Source organism: Dendroctonus ponderosae, unplaced genomic scaffold, assembly GCF_020466585.1.
Source record: "Dendroctonus ponderosae isolate FM_Combo_2020 unplaced genomic scaffold, Dpon_F_20191213v2 Dpon_F_20191213_11, whole genome shotgun sequence".
Taxonomy (NCBI): domain Eukaryota; kingdom Metazoa; phylum Arthropoda; class Insecta; order Coleoptera; family Curculionidae; genus Dendroctonus; species Dendroctonus ponderosae.
The window spans coordinates 6,307,036-6,326,401 of NW_026017213.1; the positions used below are offsets into that span (position 1 = coordinate 6,307,036).

The 19,366-nt window shown below is 39.5% G+C and overlaps 1 protein-coding gene across 9 annotated transcripts in view; it reads left to right on the forward strand.

Moving 5' to 3' along the window:
* The first annotated feature begins 91 nt into the window (after positions 1 to 91).
* The window catches only part of LOC109537593 (protein tramtrack, alpha isoform), a 22,574-nt gene continuing 3,299 nt past the window's right edge, over positions 92 to 19,366 (forward strand). For 2 of the 9 annotated variants that reach the window (XM_019904387.2, XM_019904392.2), the window contains exons 1-3: positions 93 to 692; positions 12,077 to 12,534; positions 12,589 to 13,009. In XM_019904387.2, the coding sequence (XP_019759946.1) occupies positions 12,115 to 12,534; positions 12,589 to 13,009 (841 nt within the window). In that variant the 5' untranslated portion in view covers positions 93 to 692; positions 12,077 to 12,114. Of the gene's footprint in view, positions 693 to 4,254; positions 4,687 to 4,753; positions 5,151 to 11,035; positions 11,192 to 12,076; positions 12,535 to 12,588; positions 13,010 to 13,562; positions 14,595 to 17,719; positions 18,898 to 19,366 lie in introns of those variants that run through there. The other 7 variants (XM_019904393.2, XM_048662421.1, XM_019904394.2 and 4 more) reach the window with 7 other exon arrangements.

Below are 19,366 nucleotides of genomic sequence, written 5' to 3' on the forward strand. Positions count from 1 at the left end.
GACATCGGCCAACTTTTCACCTGTTGCCCCGACATGCGAAATTTGATCTGAGAGTCAAAGTGTGGTAAACGAGGTGCCGATTACCATGGAGTGCACCCTCAGCATGGCGGGCGAGCGGGCGATACGGGCAGGAAAGTGTTACGAGAAGTCAAAAAGTCGTCCTCTTTTCAAGGGGGGGTCAACCACCCCGGCGAATAGCGTGCACGTGTATCCCCATTTCGAGGCGCAGTCCAAACGGGCACTGCTTGAAACCCACCAGCGCACGCCTACGGTCACTTCACTGAGCGACTGTTTAAGCCCTCGATGTGAGAGCTAAAATCTAGTCGGCCAGATGTGGGGAAATCTTGACTGAACGCCCGCGATCCCCACAACCGAGCTGATCATCTAGACATCCACGATTTCCAAGGTTAACTCGAGCATTGTGGTGGTGGTATCCTCAGCACGGGTTGCGCCGGGGCACGAGCGAGTTCTACTTAGTTACTGGGAGGGTGTGCGCCACTGCTTCACTCCGTTTGTTCATTTGCGCCCCGAGCCCGGTCGTACCCCCGAGCTAGTGCCGTGCGATCCTGCCATCTTTCGCTCAACCCGAACTGCATCATGTTGTGTTTGGATGTGTTTCAATAAATAAACTGTGGAGTTTTCAATTGGCTGACGCCGACACTACTGGGAAATTTACAAGGACGAATTATTGCGTAAGTGTTTAACTTTGAGATTTTGCGCGGACACCCCGCAAAGCGCGCGCATGACATCACCGGCAATTTTAAATTCGCATCCTTCACTCCTCCAACACTTCACTTCTCCGCTGCCTTTATCACCCACAATTCACCATAGCAAAGTGATAATCGGCCGAGGGTCCCCGATTGCCTAAGCGGGTTCACACTCCGCCCCCCATCCAGATTTTCCACTAATTTCTCCCGGCTGGGAGAATTTTTCAAAACACTCCAAAATGGTGTCCTGCCCGTGCGCGACCTCATTCATATCAATAGATTGGCTATTATTAAAATATAGGGTGGAGGAATTCGCGGAAAACGGGCGACGATGCCGAGTTGCCACTACTGTCCCCTTTTGCACGACATTTGGCTCGCCTCTCATCAAACAATCACCCTGAACTCAATTTCAACTGCGAAATAGTGCGTCTCCTTTTGATACACCAGAAAACTCCCCATTAACTCCTCCCTCCTCCCATCGTGTTACAAAATTCAGTAGTTTTTAGAACTTCCGTTTGTTTCCATAAACAAATATTGCCCCCAGCACAAAATTTCCGCTCATGCTTGGAAAACATGTATGTTTGCATGATAGACGCTAGTCAGACTGATTAAACCTATGCACAATCTATTTTGAAAAACTCACCAGGGGCCAAATCGGGCAGGTTCGAAAACTGCAACAAATCAATTTTTTAAACCGCGCCGTTATGGCATCCTTCCCATTTTTCTTAAAACTGCTAGTTCATCCTGAACATTTTCGAAAATGTTCAGAATAGGGTGTTTTCACTTTTTTTTTAACGTTGATATATAGAAAGTAGTTATAGCAAACATTCCACTGGTATAATTTTTTTGCCAAAAAAGTCCGTAATAATTTCAAAGCGAATTGAAATTCAAATCAGATATTTTCCGCCAAAAACGCCGAATCCGTATCGTCGGTTGCCTATCCCGATTGTGACGTAGCAGGTCATATCAACAAAGTGACTCGTGTTTATTTTGTTGTTTTCGCAGCTTTGTTTTGTTATTTCATTTATTGTGATTATCATTATTTTATTGATTATATAAGTGGTGTTTTGTGCCAGGATGCCTCAATAAGTGCTCCAAACAAACTCTTTCCAACCGTTCCTCATGATTATGCACGTAAAGTTTTACGGTTCAAAGCAGCTAGACGTGGTGTTCCTAAATCAAAATCAATGTTTTTTTGTTGCGAGGATCATTTTATTGAAAGTACTAACAAAAAGCTAATGATGAGGCAGATAGAATATGCCTTTGATGGTACTTTGTGTTCTGGGCAAATTCTACTTTGTATAGTGCAAAGAATCCTCGCGTTTCAATTCCACATATCCGATATCATCATATTGTTCTCGTGATGCCCAAAATACAAATTTAAGAGTTCATTTTACTTTCCATGTGTATAAGTTAGGTTAAGTTGAATAAGTGAAGTTCTGTATATCATTTACCTAATTTAAACCAATGCAGACAGATTAGTATATCAAGGAGAGAATAACTAATAATGAATTTACGGATTTTTACTCACGCTTCTGCTTTGACACCCTTAAATTCGGCTGAATTAAAGCGTTCATCGTTTTTTAAAAATTCGGTAACCATAAAAATATGTACACATGGTAAATTGTTTGTTGACCCTTCAAGGAATCCTTCTGAAGCCATTTTTAGTTTAACACAAACTATAAATTATGTAAATCCACAAAATAATTAATGAAACACAACCACACAACTAAACACTATGCACAGAACGTAAACAAGCCGCCATTTATATGACCAGAGACGTCACAACCAATAGGATTGCGTTTCAGAGATTCATGAAGAATTTGAATTTTAGCTGAATTTGTTTATTAAATATTTAACAAAATAGAAATGGATAGATAGTATAAACTTATTTAATCTTTCATATATACATATTACCATAGATTAATGTTCAGTTTGTAGGAATTTTTGATACAATGAAAACACCCTATTTGCGAGTGATTTGTAATTTCGTGCTCATATACATATACAGTATGTATATAGGTGATAGTGCACGTTATTTTCGATTATTTTGCTATACATATATGATTTTATACTTAGGCACCTAACACTTAATCACCTCCTGTACAAATGCATCTACTCACTTACCAAACACCCTGTATACCAAAGTGATTTTTTACTGGTTGTCCTAAAACTTTACTTTTAAAATTCAATTGCCAATTTGTGGCTTATTTTAATTGGAACACCCTAAATGTTTTTGCATCATCGGTTGAAGGATTTAATCCTCTTAAAACTAATTATGCCATTAAGCCTCTGAAACCGACGGGGTTTCCGATAAGTGCGAAAAAGTCATCAATCAGGGTCGAACCTCCAGTAGCTACCAGATGATATACCTAATAAAACTGCCAAGAAACGGCTAACATTCCCAGAATTAAAAAGTGTCTAATATTGCGACAATATTATTAAAAGAAAAACAAAAATAGTTTGAGAGCGAATTGCGATTTTTTACAAATATGCTGGAAGTAGCCGGAATTCTCCCACTGAAAACAATCGAATACCTATTTGGGGAGAAAGTACACTTTAGTAAATTAGAGACGACATTTTTCAGCCGGAATGCATGGGGTTTTCACGGTGTTCGGGTGTAGAATGTGACCTTAAAGAATCATTCTGCCCATTAGAACCACATTTCTAAAAATTGCACCAACTGAGAACATTTTTTGCCGGTTTGTTCAGATGCAAAGAGGCCGATTATTCATTCTCCAATTACTTAGAGGCGCTGAAAATGCCCTTTTACTGCTGTTTTGGTCAGTAGATTGTTGCCAAAACTGCTTGAAGACGTCATTACTAACAGGCCATGGACGCAATCGGCGATACGGTAATCTCGCCTCTATGTTTAGACTGCATTTGAGCGATTTCTATTTGTCTTTCCCTGGAAAACATTATTATTATTGCTCACCCGGTAGGTTGTGGTTTAGTGGGATTTTAATTTTATTTAGGTAAAACGACGCGCTTTATCAGAAAGCAAAATAATCCTGGTTTACGAATGTTTCATGTTTGGGTCTTTAGGTCGAAAACTTACGAGACTACGACGTGCAGATGACACAGCCATTGTCAGGCAGATTTTCATCTTACTTTTGTTTTACGGGTGAAATTGTCGCGGTTCAGGTAGAAAAGAACGAAGTTCTGTTAGATTTAGACGTTTTAACGAAGATCCGGAAGAAACCCGCAAATTCCATTAGCTAAGTTAAACATGCGTCTAAAGGATCAGTTTGCCCTTAAGAACACTTAGTCACTTGGTTTGTCCAAAAAATTGCCGCAAAACACTTGGAAAATGGTGAAAATCAGGTTTAGATGACGCAGTATTTATATAATAGTTTTTGCAGTTTAAGAAAACTAAACGAAATGCAATGTTGTAACGTTTTTACTTAGGCAAAATTATTCGGACTCGGAAATTCCCTCGACTCGTTTGGGTGAACATTGCAGTCTGGCAACACTATGGAGATTTTTATAGGTTTGTAAAAGTTTTCCACATTAGCATGATTCTACGATGCGCATTGTTTCAAGTGAAACTGAGATACGTAGATGAGCACGCAGATCAGTCTAGGGCTTCCACATGTTGCGGTGCGAGAGTGGCAAAAGCAAAATAGACTAATAAATAGTGGATTATTTTTAGAAGACAAATCGGGTAATTTTGCCGGACTGACCGAGCGGAGCCGCAGGATGAAAGCGCTGGCATCGTTGTGGCAAAACGGCCAACTGCGCGGCCATAACGGTGATTTCCACAGTGTGCGGAGCGCAGCAGGAAAACCGTCGAGATTATGCGCTGAAAGATTCAAAGAGTTCGCGGTTCTTTGTACCCCGAACAACCCCGATATGTGCCGAACAGCGTCCGCAGGGACACACAGCGCATTTGCTGACATGGCGTTGTAACAGTGTCGTGGTGGTTTTCGTTAAATCCTGCTGCCCTTTTTTCGTTTCGTTGTTGTGGTGCCACTGCGAGGTAAACAAGCGTTTTTTCCCCACCTACCATTAGCGGCAGGCGGCCTAATGAGTCTATTCCTGCGGACGCAGCGTTTCATCCCCGAACGTCGAATCGATAGATGCGTAATAATCAATAGATCCGAACCCCCATCTGTGCGGCCCGCAGGATTCTCAACTACACCCACTTTTGCCTTGCTGGCGTCATCGTTTCAATCAGGAATAATTTGTTGAAGTGAAAAAGGGTTGCGCAAACTGGTTGGTAGGCGCCCAAGTGAATAAATTTAAAGATGGCGTTGAACCAGGGGTAGACCCCAACTACCCACGATCGGATCATTCAGTGTGGCGCGTGTGTTTGAGCTTGTGGCTTCGACTGTGATGTAACGCAGTTCCGTTCAGTTGGTTCTGCAACACCTGTGTGAATCCAATCAAATCGTCAAGACCTTCAGCTTTTCTTACCAAATGTTCAACCCATTTCGCATGTAGGTATGTCATTTCTTATGCATGAGCCGTGCCAGCTCTTACCTTGAACAGTGCTCACTTGGTCACCACCCGACTGTTGCTCATATTCCTAATCCGGTTAATTCGCTTGTTTCGATCGGATTTTGGCTACATTTTCCTACTGCCAAGTCTAACATGCGCCGCTCCCAAGCGCGCATCTCCTGCTGCTCACCGGAGCCTTGATCTCCAATTGTTTGTTTAAAGCTGGGGCGACGCCGCTAGATTTTTTCTAGGGGGAAGCCTTCAATTAAATATCTACGCCCTTGATGGTAATTTGTTGTTACTAGGGACTAAATTGCCGTCAATTGACGTCCAACAGGCAGGGGGTTTTTTCAACTTTCAACAGCGCGCCTCCCACATTCACGCTCAACACCAATTGCAATCTCCAATTAAGCGAAAAATCCACTATTCAGTTTTGCCATATTGATCTGCAGCTTTCTTACACTCGTACATACACACATACAGGCTAAATCCTTCGTCTTAAGGTGTCATCTCCACCATTGGAGGTTTCCTACCTCACACATCACAGTAGAAAAGTGTTCTCTATTCTCTATCTTCGGCTTGTCTTAAAAGTTCAGGCTAGTTCTAGTGTTTCGGAAAATGTTTCCCATTAGGTGCAGACTTAATGCGGTTTTGTTTAATTATCATTCATTCAAAACTGCTTTAACTTATGCTTAATGTCGATTTTAAATCGTTATCAGCGGCAACCATGCTTCCAGGCATGTGCTTATACGCATGGGGCACGGCGCATTTGTGGTTAGTTTTTAAAGGGTACTTTCGTAAACTTAAAATGTATAACCATGTCGAGCATGCGTAAAGTTTGCCGTTCTTGGGGAGACTCAAAATCGGTCGAAGCCTCGATATGACAAACGCGTGGATAACCTACATTTATATCTATCTATCTATAAAAAAAATTACAAATAATCCAGCTTATTTTGCGGCTTCAACGTGCCTAAATTCCCTTTTAACATCTTAAAGCGATATTCAACCGTTACGTTCCATCTCAGTAACCCAGTATAATTCGATGATTTGTCCGATAAAAGCTTGAATTTTAACAGTTAATTGATCTTAACAGTTCAGTACTTAACAGCATTAAGTTTTCGTTTCTTTACGTTGAGAAACCCCAGAAAAAGTGGTTGACTTGGTAAAGATGGGAGTCGATGCAATCGCATTTTTGCAGAACAATGAAAGCCGGGCAAAATCCACGCAAAAGTGAATTCTTGAACATTTTTATTTTCCCCGATCCTAACGAGCATTTATTCGAGCCCGATCGCCTGACCTAAATCCACTGGATTTTCCTTGTGGGGTTATCTAAGAATTTCTCTAAAAACAACGTTTTAACCGACCTAAAAGGATTGAAAAGTGTCGTTTTGAGCAGTCACAATTTTGTTCTGGATCTGTTTTTGGCCCTAAATTTGCAAAAAATAAATTTCTTGAAGTTTTTGATTTATCACAAAAATCTGATTTTACGAAACACGATTTTGCTATTTTCGAAGGATATGAAATTTGATGTGCTCAAAAGTTGCCACGTGCAAGATTCTTTTAATTCAAAAACAGTTAAACTCTTGATTTTTTAGAAACAAAAAATTAGTTTCCGATTTTATGATCAATCAGGAAGAGAAAAGGTCTCTTGAATTTTTTTTGTGCAACCCCCCGTTTTTGCGTCAAAAAATAAAATTCGAACCGTTAGAGTATTCGAGATGTCGACCGCTCAAAACATATACATGAGGTACCTTTAAGCAAAAAAAAATCTACGCCGCTGATTGATTAATTGATGATTGATTTTTTTCCAACTTTATGATCAATTTGGAAGAGAAAAGGGCTCTAGAAATTTTTTAGAGCGAAGCATCGTTTTTGAGTAAAAAAATAAAAGTCAAACCGTTGCAGTATTCGAGTGGCCGACTGCTCAAAACACATTAATATACATCGGATCCTTTTAAGTTAAAAACATACGCTACCGGTTTTTGGCAAAACAAACTCTTTTTTCCACTTTTATGATCAATTGGGAAGAGAAAAGGTCTCTTCAAATTTTTTTGTGCAACCCCAGTTTTTGTGTAAAAAAATAAAAGTCGAACCGTTGCCAATATTCCAGTGGCCGACTGCTCAAAACACTAATCATCGGATACTTTTAAGTTAAACAAATATACGCTGCTGATTTTTCGCAAAGTATTTTTTTCCAATTTTATCATCAGTTAGGAGGAGAAAAGGTCTCTTGAAATTTTTTTGTGCGAGCCCCCGTTTTTGCGTAAAAAAATTGAAGTCGAACCGTTGCAGTATCCGAGTTGCCGGCTGCTCAAAACACATTAATATACATCGGATACTTTTAAGTTAAAAACATATGCGCTACTGGTTTTGGGCAAACAAACTCTTTTCTACGTTTATGATCAATTGGGAACAGAAAAGGTATCAAGAATTTTTTTATATTTTTTCCCCGTTTTCGAGCAATAAAAATTAAAGCCTGCTGAGGACCAATGGGTGCAAAACTGGTTTAGGGTCTACTGGCTCGGTCCAGCCCTTTATTCCTATAATAGTTTGTTAATTTTAATTAATACATTTTTTCAACCAGTTGCATCCTCGACTTCTCAGCTGGTTTCCTCGGTAAGAACCGCACTTCAAGCCATTCTTAATTTTTATCCAAACGAAGCAAAACAGATTTTTTCTCTTATGCAAACCCGATTGCAAAGCTGAAGGCGCGCTAAAAAACCAGTTGGGGAATCATCATTAATGACACCAATGCAACGAAAATTTGCGCCATGCTTGATGGATGCCAAGCATATTGAATTTCGGTGGAAAACGATTATTTATTTATTTATTTGCAGCAGCACATTAAATGGCGAGAAAATTTCCTCAGGGTTTTGATTATTTAACGCTCACTCCTGGGTGGTTTCGCATTCGTGCTTACGGATATCCCTCGTAAAGTTGACCGGAATCATTAAGCTCCGCATAAATAAGACGTTCAGTTAATAACTGCCTTCATGACCCATTTAATTGTAAACGTTGAAATTACCCACATCCTTTAATCGCTTTCGGATTGAGCGCCTAGTGTGGATTTCTTCCTATGCACATCGTTAATTACTTCTAGTCATGTGCATTTCTCTTTCTAGGTTGCGTTTTTATTGGGCTTGTTCCAACTAATTACTCACATTTTYCTTGCGTTCGTTGTCCGCACTTTTCACTGCATTTACCGCTTCATTCGAGGATTTGAACGTTCTTTGCATGGATTTGTTATGGAGCAGSTGATCAGCAGGAAGGAAGTCAATGCAGACATTGCGTTCTACTTCTGTTCAATTTTTGCATTAAAAAAACTAACGTAGTCTTTAGCAAGCCAGGCCAGACCAGGCCAGATGGTTCCTTTCATCACACATGTGGAAGTGTCAATGCGTTTTTTTACAATCATGCTAATGATCGGYATTTATCGAGCAAAGAGRGCTACAAAAATTTGCATTATTTTTGGGAACAAACGCCTGTTGATAGCAAGGAGAAGTGAAGAAGTTTCCAAGGCGCCCCAAGTTGTTCCCAGTTATGCATAAGGGGCATCAAAAAATCTGACTGCCTTAATTTTTTGCTGCTGAAGATTGGTAATGAATTCTGCGAACTAAAGCGGGAAAAGTGGCAAAGCCAGCGATGAAAACGCAAATTAAACAAGAAAACGGACCTTTGTACAGGAAATACAGCATTTAAGGCTAATACTGGTTAATTTGCTAGCGCGAATCTCGCAAGAGCACATGCAAGATGGAACTTTGGCGGCCCGTTGAACTAGATTTCTTGTATGAAATCGGTATATATTTTCTGGCTTTCGTGCGCCGCCAGAACTAACTAATTGGCCCCAGGAAGATAAACATGTATTTCCTAACTACTACTTGAATGCTGATGCATTTTACATTGCTTCTTAGAACGATAGAAACAATCAAAGTACAAATTAAAACTTTTGTAGAAATATTCTTTGCAGTAATTCACCATTTGAGCCGTAAGAATGGGAGAATTTCATCACACACAGACCACATTTCTGAAAATATTTAATTTATCGGAGACATTGCAAATCTGCAAGTTGATGAGATATTTGCAGAAGGTCAATTCATGTTAATTTATGATAATTCCGCATGTAGTTAGGGTAGTGTTAAACGGTCTTGTGTCAGTGTTTAAAATTGAATCATCATTAAATTAGAGTTTTTATGCAAGCGAACCATGCGTTGGCAGCTAAATTGAGAGGATTTTAGTACGATTGAGACATTGATCGAAAAAAGTTATTTTTTATCGGGACGCCGTGTACATTATAGAGTTTTTTAATGCATGCAGGCAATATTGAGCTTTTCGGGTTTTTTGGCCGTCGTGGAAAATAAATAAACTTGAACAGGATACAGAGTCGCAAGAGAAAACTAGATTCCTCATGATAAGAATGAACCAATTTCTGTTCCAATCGTTTTGGAGAAACAGTGTCAAAAATGTAATTTGTTATAGTTTTTTCATCAGCAACTTAAGAATCGTGTAAAGGATATTTTGCGGCAGCACTTAATAGGCCAAGAAATCCATCGGGTTTAGAGGCATAGAAGGTTTTGATTGGCCCCGGACAAATTCACCTAGAAATTCTGTTTCCTGAAGAATTTTCAGCATATTCAAGATGCGCTAGATAGACCAATACTTTCTTTCCCTACCGTGATTTAAAAATTAGAAATCAATAAAAAATTATTTTTTTTTTTGCGAAAGAGTGTTGGGCGTTCTGTTCCAAACTGGCACCGATAAAATCGTCTGTGTCTTCAGTATCTTGGAAAGTTTCCCGAATTTTCAGACGCGTTTGAAACAATGAAACCCTTTGTTTCTTTAGCTTTTTTAAAATTGAAGATCTGAGAAAAACTAATCTTGTCCTGAGCAAAAGAGTGATGTGAGGTCCAAATTTTAAAGTGTCCCGCGTATGTTCTCCTATAAATGCACTAATTTGCAGAATTTTTGGTACATCAAAAATGCACTAGATAAACAAACAGTTTGTTTTCTCATCGTGATTGAAAAATTTGAAATCAATAGAAAATTGATTTTTTTTTCGAGCAAAAGAGTGTTAAACGTTATATTTTCCAAACGGGTACGGATAAAAACGTCTCTATCTTCATTATCTTGGAACATTGCCCGAATTTTCAAAAACGAATTTGAAACAACGAAACCTTTTGTTTCTTTTGCTTTTTCAAAATTGAAAATCTGAGAAAAATTAATCTTGTCCTGAGCAAAAGCCTGTTGTGAGGTCCAAATTTTAGTCTGTCCAAAGTGTCCTGCATGTTCTCCTATAAATCCACTATTTTGCAGATCTTTTTGAATATTAAAAATGCACTAGATAGACAAACAGTTTGTTTTCTCATCGTGATTTAAAAATTTGAAATCAATAGAAAATTTATTTTTTTTCGAGCAAAAGAGTGTTGGATGTTCTATGTTCCAAACGGGCACGGATAAAATCCTCTATATCTTCATGAAACAATGAAACATTTGTTTCTTTCGATTTTTCAATATTGAAAATCGGAGAAAAATGTATCTTGTGAGCAAAAGAGTCAAAACTTTTTACTTTTTTGCATTATAATGGGATTCATTAGACGTGCCATAAGTGGATATTTTACTGTATTGTAAGGTTTTTCCTAACTAAACCCAAACTCACTCCATAACTGTAAAAAAGGCTAAAACTGCAGGACAAAACATGGACAGTTTCACTTATAAACAGCCCTATTGTGCAAAATTCGCAGCCTTCAGATGCCAGCAGGTCGAACTAAGCATTTTTGAATATTTATCGCACAACAAGGGTTTATAAATATTTCGGATGTTATTGAGTTGAAGTTTGGGGATTTTGACGCTATTTCATGCTGCTAAACGTGCTAGCAGGTTTATTTTCGACTATACCCTTTCTGGTGCAGTTTTTCAGCTTCACATGTATTGTGTGTATTATCGCCAATTTTACAATTTCCTGCACTGTTAAGACCGTGATTCGACAATTTTGGTTTGAGTTGACCGGTGGGAAGACCTTGCTTAATGGCAGTAAACATGTTTTTTGGGTATGGTGACTTAATTTAATTAATCAATGGTTTACCAAACACTTGCGTGATTGCTCAAAATCAGTTTTGCAAGTACTAAGATCTGAAAAAGACTGAGAAACTGCGAACTTATTAAAAATACATCATATTTCGCTAGCCTAGCCTAGCTAGGATCGTTAATCGCGCTTGAAACCATCACAGCATCGAGCATGTTTAACTTAACGAGATGACTTTTCATTTGCGGCTACATATGCAAACGTCGTCCCAAGGTTAGCAGACCAGCCAAATTAAACACAATAGAAACCCGCCCAGTTACTACTTGTTAAAAGGCTATAATATCGCATATTTTGACTGGATGTTTTCGTTGTCGAAATGCTGCGTGATCGCCATCCTCGAGCCCAAACCCGCTCGAGTTTCTCAAAGTTCGCAATCTTTAAACCCCAGATTATGGCCGTTGGCTGAACACGCTGCTTATCGAAATGTCGCGTAAACAGCTCGAAATCGACAGAACCACAAAACGTAATGGCACCATTGTTAAAAAACCCGACCTGATAAGCGCAATTAATCATTTCAAGTCGTAAAATTTCAGGGCGGTTTTATCATCCAGCATGGAAACGCGTTGGGCGCTCAATCAAGCAATCACTTCAAGACTGCACGAACTCAGCAAATCTTTATCAGAAATACCCCCATCCTTCCAGGCTCGCCACTTGAACCAATTAAGGCTGCCAAGTATTTTAATCCATCATTATCTACAGGCGAATATACATTTACGAGGGCAGCTTGAAGTGTGCGAAAATCTAGAGCAAACCCTAAACACACTCCTTTCATCCTCTTTCACAATTTTTTTCTGTGTCAGTTCATAGCGCATATAAAGAGAAACTCCTAACGAAAAGCATTTTTTTGCAGTGTCCAACCAAGCAGCCAAAATTCCGCCTGACCTGCCTATGTCCGCACCACCTTACAGTTTCCAACCAGATTGCAACCAGCCGCTTCCAGCGGCTACCGCACCCGCCAGCATGGCCACACAACGTTTCTGCCTGCGCTGGAACAATCATCAGTCCAATCTCCTCTCAGTCTTTGATCAGCTGCTGCATGACGAAAGTTTCGTCGACGTCACGTTGGCCGTTGAAGGGCAGCTGCTGAGGGCGCATAAAATGGTGCTGTCGGCTTGCAGCCCTTATTTCCAAGGCCTGTTCATGAACCATCCGGACAAGCATCCGATTGTTATCCTGAAAGACGTGCCCTACAGCGATATGAAGTGTCTGCTCGACTTTATGTATCGTGGGGAGGTCAGTGTTGATCAGGACAGATTGACGCATTTCCTTCGAGTGGCCGAGAGCTTGAGGATCAAGGGCTTGACTGAGGTGGGTTTTTGTGGGATCCTGGACGGACTGAGTGTTACACACGGGCATTTGCAGGTGAATGAGGAAAAGTGCGATAACATCGCCAATTCCTTAAGCCAGCAAAACGCGAAAATCCCCAACCTGCAACGTATCCAACAGCAGCAAAACAAACGGTTTGCTGCTGCTGCCACCGGCTCCATGAACATGCTGGGCAACTACCTGATGCAACCCAAGAGGAAACGAGGTAGGCCTAGAAGGTTGTCGGGCAATTCTAACGGGGACGAATCGGAGGCCAAGGACTCTATAGTTCACGGTAGTCCGGAAATGCTGGAAGTTAAAATGGGTATGGACGGTTTTACAGGAAACAACTCCGACGGCAGTACCAACAAAGAGGATGAGGATGGCCTCAAAGTTAAAGAGGAGGAAGACGAACCCGTAGCTGGAACCTCTCAGGAGGGTTTTAGCGAGCGGCGGAACTCCGACGATATGCCCGTTGGTAAGTTGAATTCTATGCAAACTTTTTCGAATGAAACCCTTTTTTCAACGGAATCGCTGCTCGGTTGACTACCGGTTCTTTGGAGTTAGTTTCATCTTGCAATTGTTGCAACTGCAAGCAAACAAATCTTAACTTAAGCCAACTTAATGCAAAGTTTTCGGAGTGCCAAGTCAAAATAGCGCGCGCTGGTCACACTCGCGTTCGATTTTCCGTAACCCAATGGAGAAACACGAAATAGCCGTAACATTAAATCTAGTGTTTCAAAGTTTAGTGAAGGGAAAAGCTATAGTGCTGTCAAGTGAGAAATCACTGCGCATCGATATTTGAGAGGTGAGTTGTTTCAATTTAACATAAGTAAGGGAAGAGTGTAAGGAATGAGGCATTGGGATCGTAGTGTCGACCAACACCCAAATCATTTACCCGTAAATGCGGCCCATTCCCTATAGCTTTTCCCTTAACTAGTCTAACGTGTTACTCGTGGTGGTGATGGTTTTGCATTTGCCGTTATTTTCATCTGTTCTGCACACTGACGAGGCTCTTCATTTGATTTCAGCCACACCTGAAAATCCGCAGCCAGTGTTGCACAACAACAACGTGCATTGCATCAATTTCAACTCCTCACTTCATCAAGAGTACGGCTTGCCTTACACTTCCCGGCCGGAGTACCCGGCCGTGCTCACTTCGCCTCAACATCAGCCGCTTGAACTGCGGGTGGAGCCGAAACCGGCTCCTCCTCCTACCGAAATAGTCGACTCCAGCTCTGATCTGGAAGTAGATGAAGCTGAACCGGGCTCAGAGCTGCGCTCTGAGCCTCCAGATGCCTCAAAACAGCCTGCAAACGGCAATGGTTTACCGCTGGATCCTGACGGGAGTTCTACTGCAAAAAGGCTCAAAAGACCGATGGTGGACATTGACGAGTTTATGAACTATGAGGTAATCGTGGACGATCCTCAATACGACGGGCCCGTTTGCCGATACATAAACTACTCAAAAAAGATCTCAGATCCCGACAAATCAGCGCGGGACTTTTGCATCAGGGAGAAAGACAACCTGTACAGGTGCACGGTCTGCGATCGCGTCTACACCCACATCAGCAACTTTTGCCGCCATTACATGACCTCGCACAAAATGGACGTGAAAATGTACACTTGTCCAGTGTGTTGCAAGGATTTCACCAGAAAGGACAACATGCTGGCCCATTTGAAGATAATACATAAGCAGATTGCTACCTAAGTGCCTTCGAAGATGAGACTTAGTAGTTAGGGTTGCCCTAGAGAATCCAAATATTTTTGTAGACTTGTTTATTGGGGGACGATCTTTACATTGTCCTCACATGCTCAGATCAATAGTCAATAGCGTAGGCTGGTTCAAAACACATCACTTGTCATCAGTGTGGGTAAAACGTGCCTTAACAAAAGTGACCCACAAAAGCCATTGCAAATCTGCTCAGTTTGTCTTGAAGTCCCACAGGAAAGGCTTCAAATGTGGGGAAAAGTAGGGTAGGGAAGAGTCCTGGGCTCAGGAGTTTTTTTTACAAGCAGCTGGGGTTTAAGGCGAATCTTCTATCTTCAGCGGTCTAAAGCTCGTGTTCCATGCATCCGTTTGTGCGATGATACGATGGTACGAAAGAGTTTCTATTGGTTGGAGATCTGTCAATTCGTCCGTCGTCGTATCGATCTCCAACCAATAGAAACACTTTCGTACCATCGTATCATCGTACAAACGGATGCATGGGACACGGGCTTTAACCAACAAGCTTGCCTTACAAGAACTCCCTTTCTCTCTTGGGGCTTGATAAGGTGATTCTTCTGAAACTGTTCATACGGCTTTCACTAACTTCCTCTGCTGGTTTAAGCGGTGAAACCGACAAAACGTTTATTCGGTGGGCTTTTTTTGTGTTTTTACATCAGACTCGGACGTTGTCAGCTCGCATGTTTGGTGAGCCCTTGAACGGAGATTTTTACAAAACGTATTTTTTTGAAACTGTAGATTCTTGAAGGAAACTGAAACAGCAAAGTTGGAAACTTTTCAAACTGGAAACTAGTTAAACATTAACAAATAACGATAAATTAATGCTTGGTGTTTTGAATCAGCCTAAGTACATATAAGTACATAATAAGTAGTGGGTCTTAAAGTTAATAGCTGATTATGGGGAATTTACAAGGGTTTACTGTATTAAGTAGTATATTTAGGTTTTGTCTGTATATATTCTTGTTGATGTTAAGACTGCTCAAATGGACTCTAATGATCGACTTAATGGAGAACCGACTCATCAATGGTCGTGTACTGATTTGGAAATGCTTTATAAACAACGTTTCGGTTGGCATATTTTCTTCGATTGTGGTTGAGCCATCTTCAACCTCACTTTGGATGTGAATTAACCAATGATTATTAAAGTTCACTGCGAATCAAACTTAAAAAATCTGATCCTGCGGCTTTAGATAATCGACTGTTAGTTGGAAAATTGAACCTTGTGTGCTTTTAGAGAGTCTAATCGTTATCAAGACCGAGCAATGAGGATTTAAAAAAGTTAATCGTTATATTCGAACCCCAAACGTGAACGTTTCTGGTTCTATAAATTTTTTAGTTGCATATTTGTGGCTGATAAGCCAGAGAATTGTTGAGAATTTCGTTCATGTTATCGACGCAATAAGTGTGAAATTTGAGACTGTACTAATCTAGTGCAAACAAATTAAACAAACATCATTTTCTCGCTTGGATCCGTACCCCCTTTTACTGTTGTTGTGCTTTCGGCCTTGATGTCGATTTTTGCCTTATCAATTTGGCCGAATAACCCGTACCGGAACTTAAAGAATGTAAATCAAATCATTAATGGTTTGTTTAATTTGTTTTAAATGCAATCTAAGTGGAGTTAATTATGTTTTAATGCGTAGGTATAGGAAACCTGCTAGTTTTCACCCAAAGAACTGTTTTATGTATAATGAACTGGCAATGTTAAATTTCCACTTTTAGCTTTAAGTTTCTATATTATTATATATGCCATTGTTTTAGTTCTCTTATTTTATTTTATTTGATTATATATGTATGCGTATCTAGATTTTCCTAATCCATTTTCTTGCCTTCATTATGCTTACCGAAAGGACTGAAGATATTTAAGGTAACTTTTCCTATATAGTAGTACTACTGAACGAGTTGCAATATATTTTTAATTTGTTTGTTAATTTATTTTTGTCTGCATTGAACTGGACTGACTGGTTACCTTTAAAGGCACTTATTTTACACGATGTGCAATTTTTGAGCAAATAAAGCTAGTTTATTTTATTTGGTTTATTTATTTTTTTCGTATTTTTGTATTTTGAGTAGTTAGTAGGCTTTAGTTATATTTTTAAAATTTGTTGGCTTTTCATATTTTTAAGGGATGATAAAAGTAGATAATTTTTAATGCTAAAATCTATACATCTATCTATTGAATGAATTAAGACCGCTTTACTTGCGCAGTCGATGTTTTCAAGCAGCTTTGCTATCTCGATTATTTTCTGTTTTTTCTCTATATGTACATAAAGTGGGCGAATAACTATTATCGCATTTCTTTGCATTAACTCAAGATATGGCTCTAGCAGTATAAATGGGGATTTTTTTGAAGAACAGTTTTTGTAGGTTTTTAAAGCTGAACCTCGACTGTTTGTTTCTGTCTGAAAACAAGGGTATTTGTTTTGTTATTTTGGGGTAATTTTTCAGACACAATTCTTTGTTATTCCGCATTCTTGATTGATCTGTATATTTCTCTTGAGTTTTTTATTGTGCGATTTTTAGTCGCTCTTAGGTTGCTTTTAAGGTTTGAAAACAATTTCCCCTTCATATGCTGTTGTTGATTTTTAGTTCATTATTTTGCTGCATGTGTCCTGCAATCGGAATTTTGCTCGCCCGGAATTCGTTGGCTGATTGCTCAACTTTTTCTCATATTTGTCGTCAAACCAGTTCCGTTCATACATTTTTTGCGGTGTTTTGAATAATTTAAGCAGCACATTTTTCAATTGCGTCTCTTATTTTGCCACCAATTTCGGGTTATTTGTCTTGTATTTTTGAGAGCCACATAATTTCAGCTCAGAAACTGTCTCGACTGTTGTGCTTAGAGAGCTTTTTTGTGTTTAGAGATAATTAAATCGTCATTATTAACATCCAAATGCTACACTTTTCGTTTAATTTGCCAAATTCACGACTTTGTGGGTTCATTCATTTACAGAACTTGTAGGTTTTTTCGAATAAAAACCGCTTTCAATCTTTCATTTGTTGTTAACATTTTCATTATAAATGAGAAGAAGGCTCATTTTTTCATTTGTTGATATCCATGCAAATGCTTTGAAATTGTAAAACAAGTTGTAATATTCATAAATCTACCAGTTTTGTATTATAAAATTTTCCTTTGCCGACCAGAGCTTTTGCTAACGTTTTACGAGAGCATTTGGATTACAAATTATTCAAGGCGTCTGGAGTGTGGATCTTATTTTCCTGGTCGCCTAGAAAGTCTCTTAGGACTTGGACTGCAAATTAATACGTTAAAAACTGTTAAAGTTGCTGTTTGCTTTTTGCTTTGATTTGGATACTTTGATGAGCGTTTTTCAATAAGTAGAATGCATCGGATGAATTAGAGCACTTTGTAGATACGTTTTTAGCTCGTTGCGTTACTTTCCATTTAAAGTCTCCTGGTATTCCCAGCTCTGCTGACCTCCTTCTTTCTTATTGTTGCAGATATTCAAAATATGACGCACCAACAGCTGCTCACACCCAAAGTGGAGGTGACCGAAACATTCGATGGAAAATCCGACTTTACAAGCAACGAAGCGACTCCGGAATCGAGCCGAATAAGCACTCCGGATAGCGTGTTGAACAACAACAACAATACCAGTACTTGTTCGACCAGTACAATAGCTATGAACGCGCCAACGAACAGACCGACGAAACAGAGACGGATCAGACGTAGAGCGACCTCACAATGCCAAGATCCGGCTGAGCAGCTCACCGAAATGTCGGTTAGAGGGTTGAATCTGTTTCGGTATGCGTCGATAACCGAAGGAATCTATCAGTGTACGGAATGTGCCAAGCTCGATGTGACCAAAACGTTCAAGAACAAGTACAGTTTCCAAAGGCACGCATTTTTGTACCACGAAGGGCAACAGCGGAAAGTTTTTCCGTGTCCGGTCTGTTCGAAGGAGTTTTCCAGGCCGGACAAGATGAAGAACCACATGAAAACAGTACATGACTGTTTCATGCCCAAAGTTGAGGTCAGTGATGTGGTATTTCCGCCGGTCTCTATGGGTTTCTTTCCCACCATGTAAGGGAGTCTCGACGTGCAACTTGGTGCTAACAAAGCTTTGAACTTGAACTCTATTCTTTATGCTTCAGAGCGCAATAGTAATAACTGCTTCTTTGAATGAAGCCAAACAATAATCAAAACTCTAATAATATACAGAAGTACAATCGTAGGTAGTGTAGACGACGTGATTAACTTAAATACAATAAAATTTTATTTAGGTGTTTTGTTAGATCTTTATGCAGCACTGTTTGGAACGTAAACCTTCAGTTAGCAAAGAAAGGCTCTGGATGGTAAAACTTGTGATTTATTACTTTTCATATGTGGCCAGAAGTGCTTTCAACGTGCAATTAACAGGCTCAAATCTTTATCTGATGACTAAAACAAAGCAAATTTTTCACTGTGACTGAAATCGGTTACGTATAATTTTGGATTAATCAACATGGATGGCTGGCCCAGTATGTGTAAACCAAAACATTAAAGTGCCTCCTAGCGTAACGTAGCTTAAGTCTGTAGATGTTTAACAGAAAAAATGCCCGTTTTCTTTATATGTAGGCATAGTGTTTATGGTAATGTTGACTGCATCGACTGGAGACAATAAAACGCATATAACAATCATTTTTTGCCTAACAGCACAATTTTTCTAATTATCATAAGTTACAAAGTGTTTTTAAGATGTTTAATAGGTAGGTGTTGGGAAAAAGAAATGATATCTTTAATTCTGTTTTTTTCATAGAGTCTTTTGTAATTATGAATGTTATTTATTTTTATTTGCTCTAAGCTTTTTGTTTTTTCTGTTGATTAATTCTACATGTTTAGAGTTTAAGACATTGATTTCACATATTTCAACATCCAAACGGTTTGCAGGTGAAAATCATCCGGTAGACATGACACGCATAGAGAGCCAAGTGTTATGTACTTTCATTTGATTTTCTCTGTGTATTTTAAATGGTTCCATGCTACATTAGTGGCGGTGCACAAAAATCTGGAAATATTGAACTATTCACATTCAACTAGATCTAACAGTTCTCGAGGACGTTTCGGCAATAGCTGCTTGAATCACTGTGTGATATTTATGATTTTTT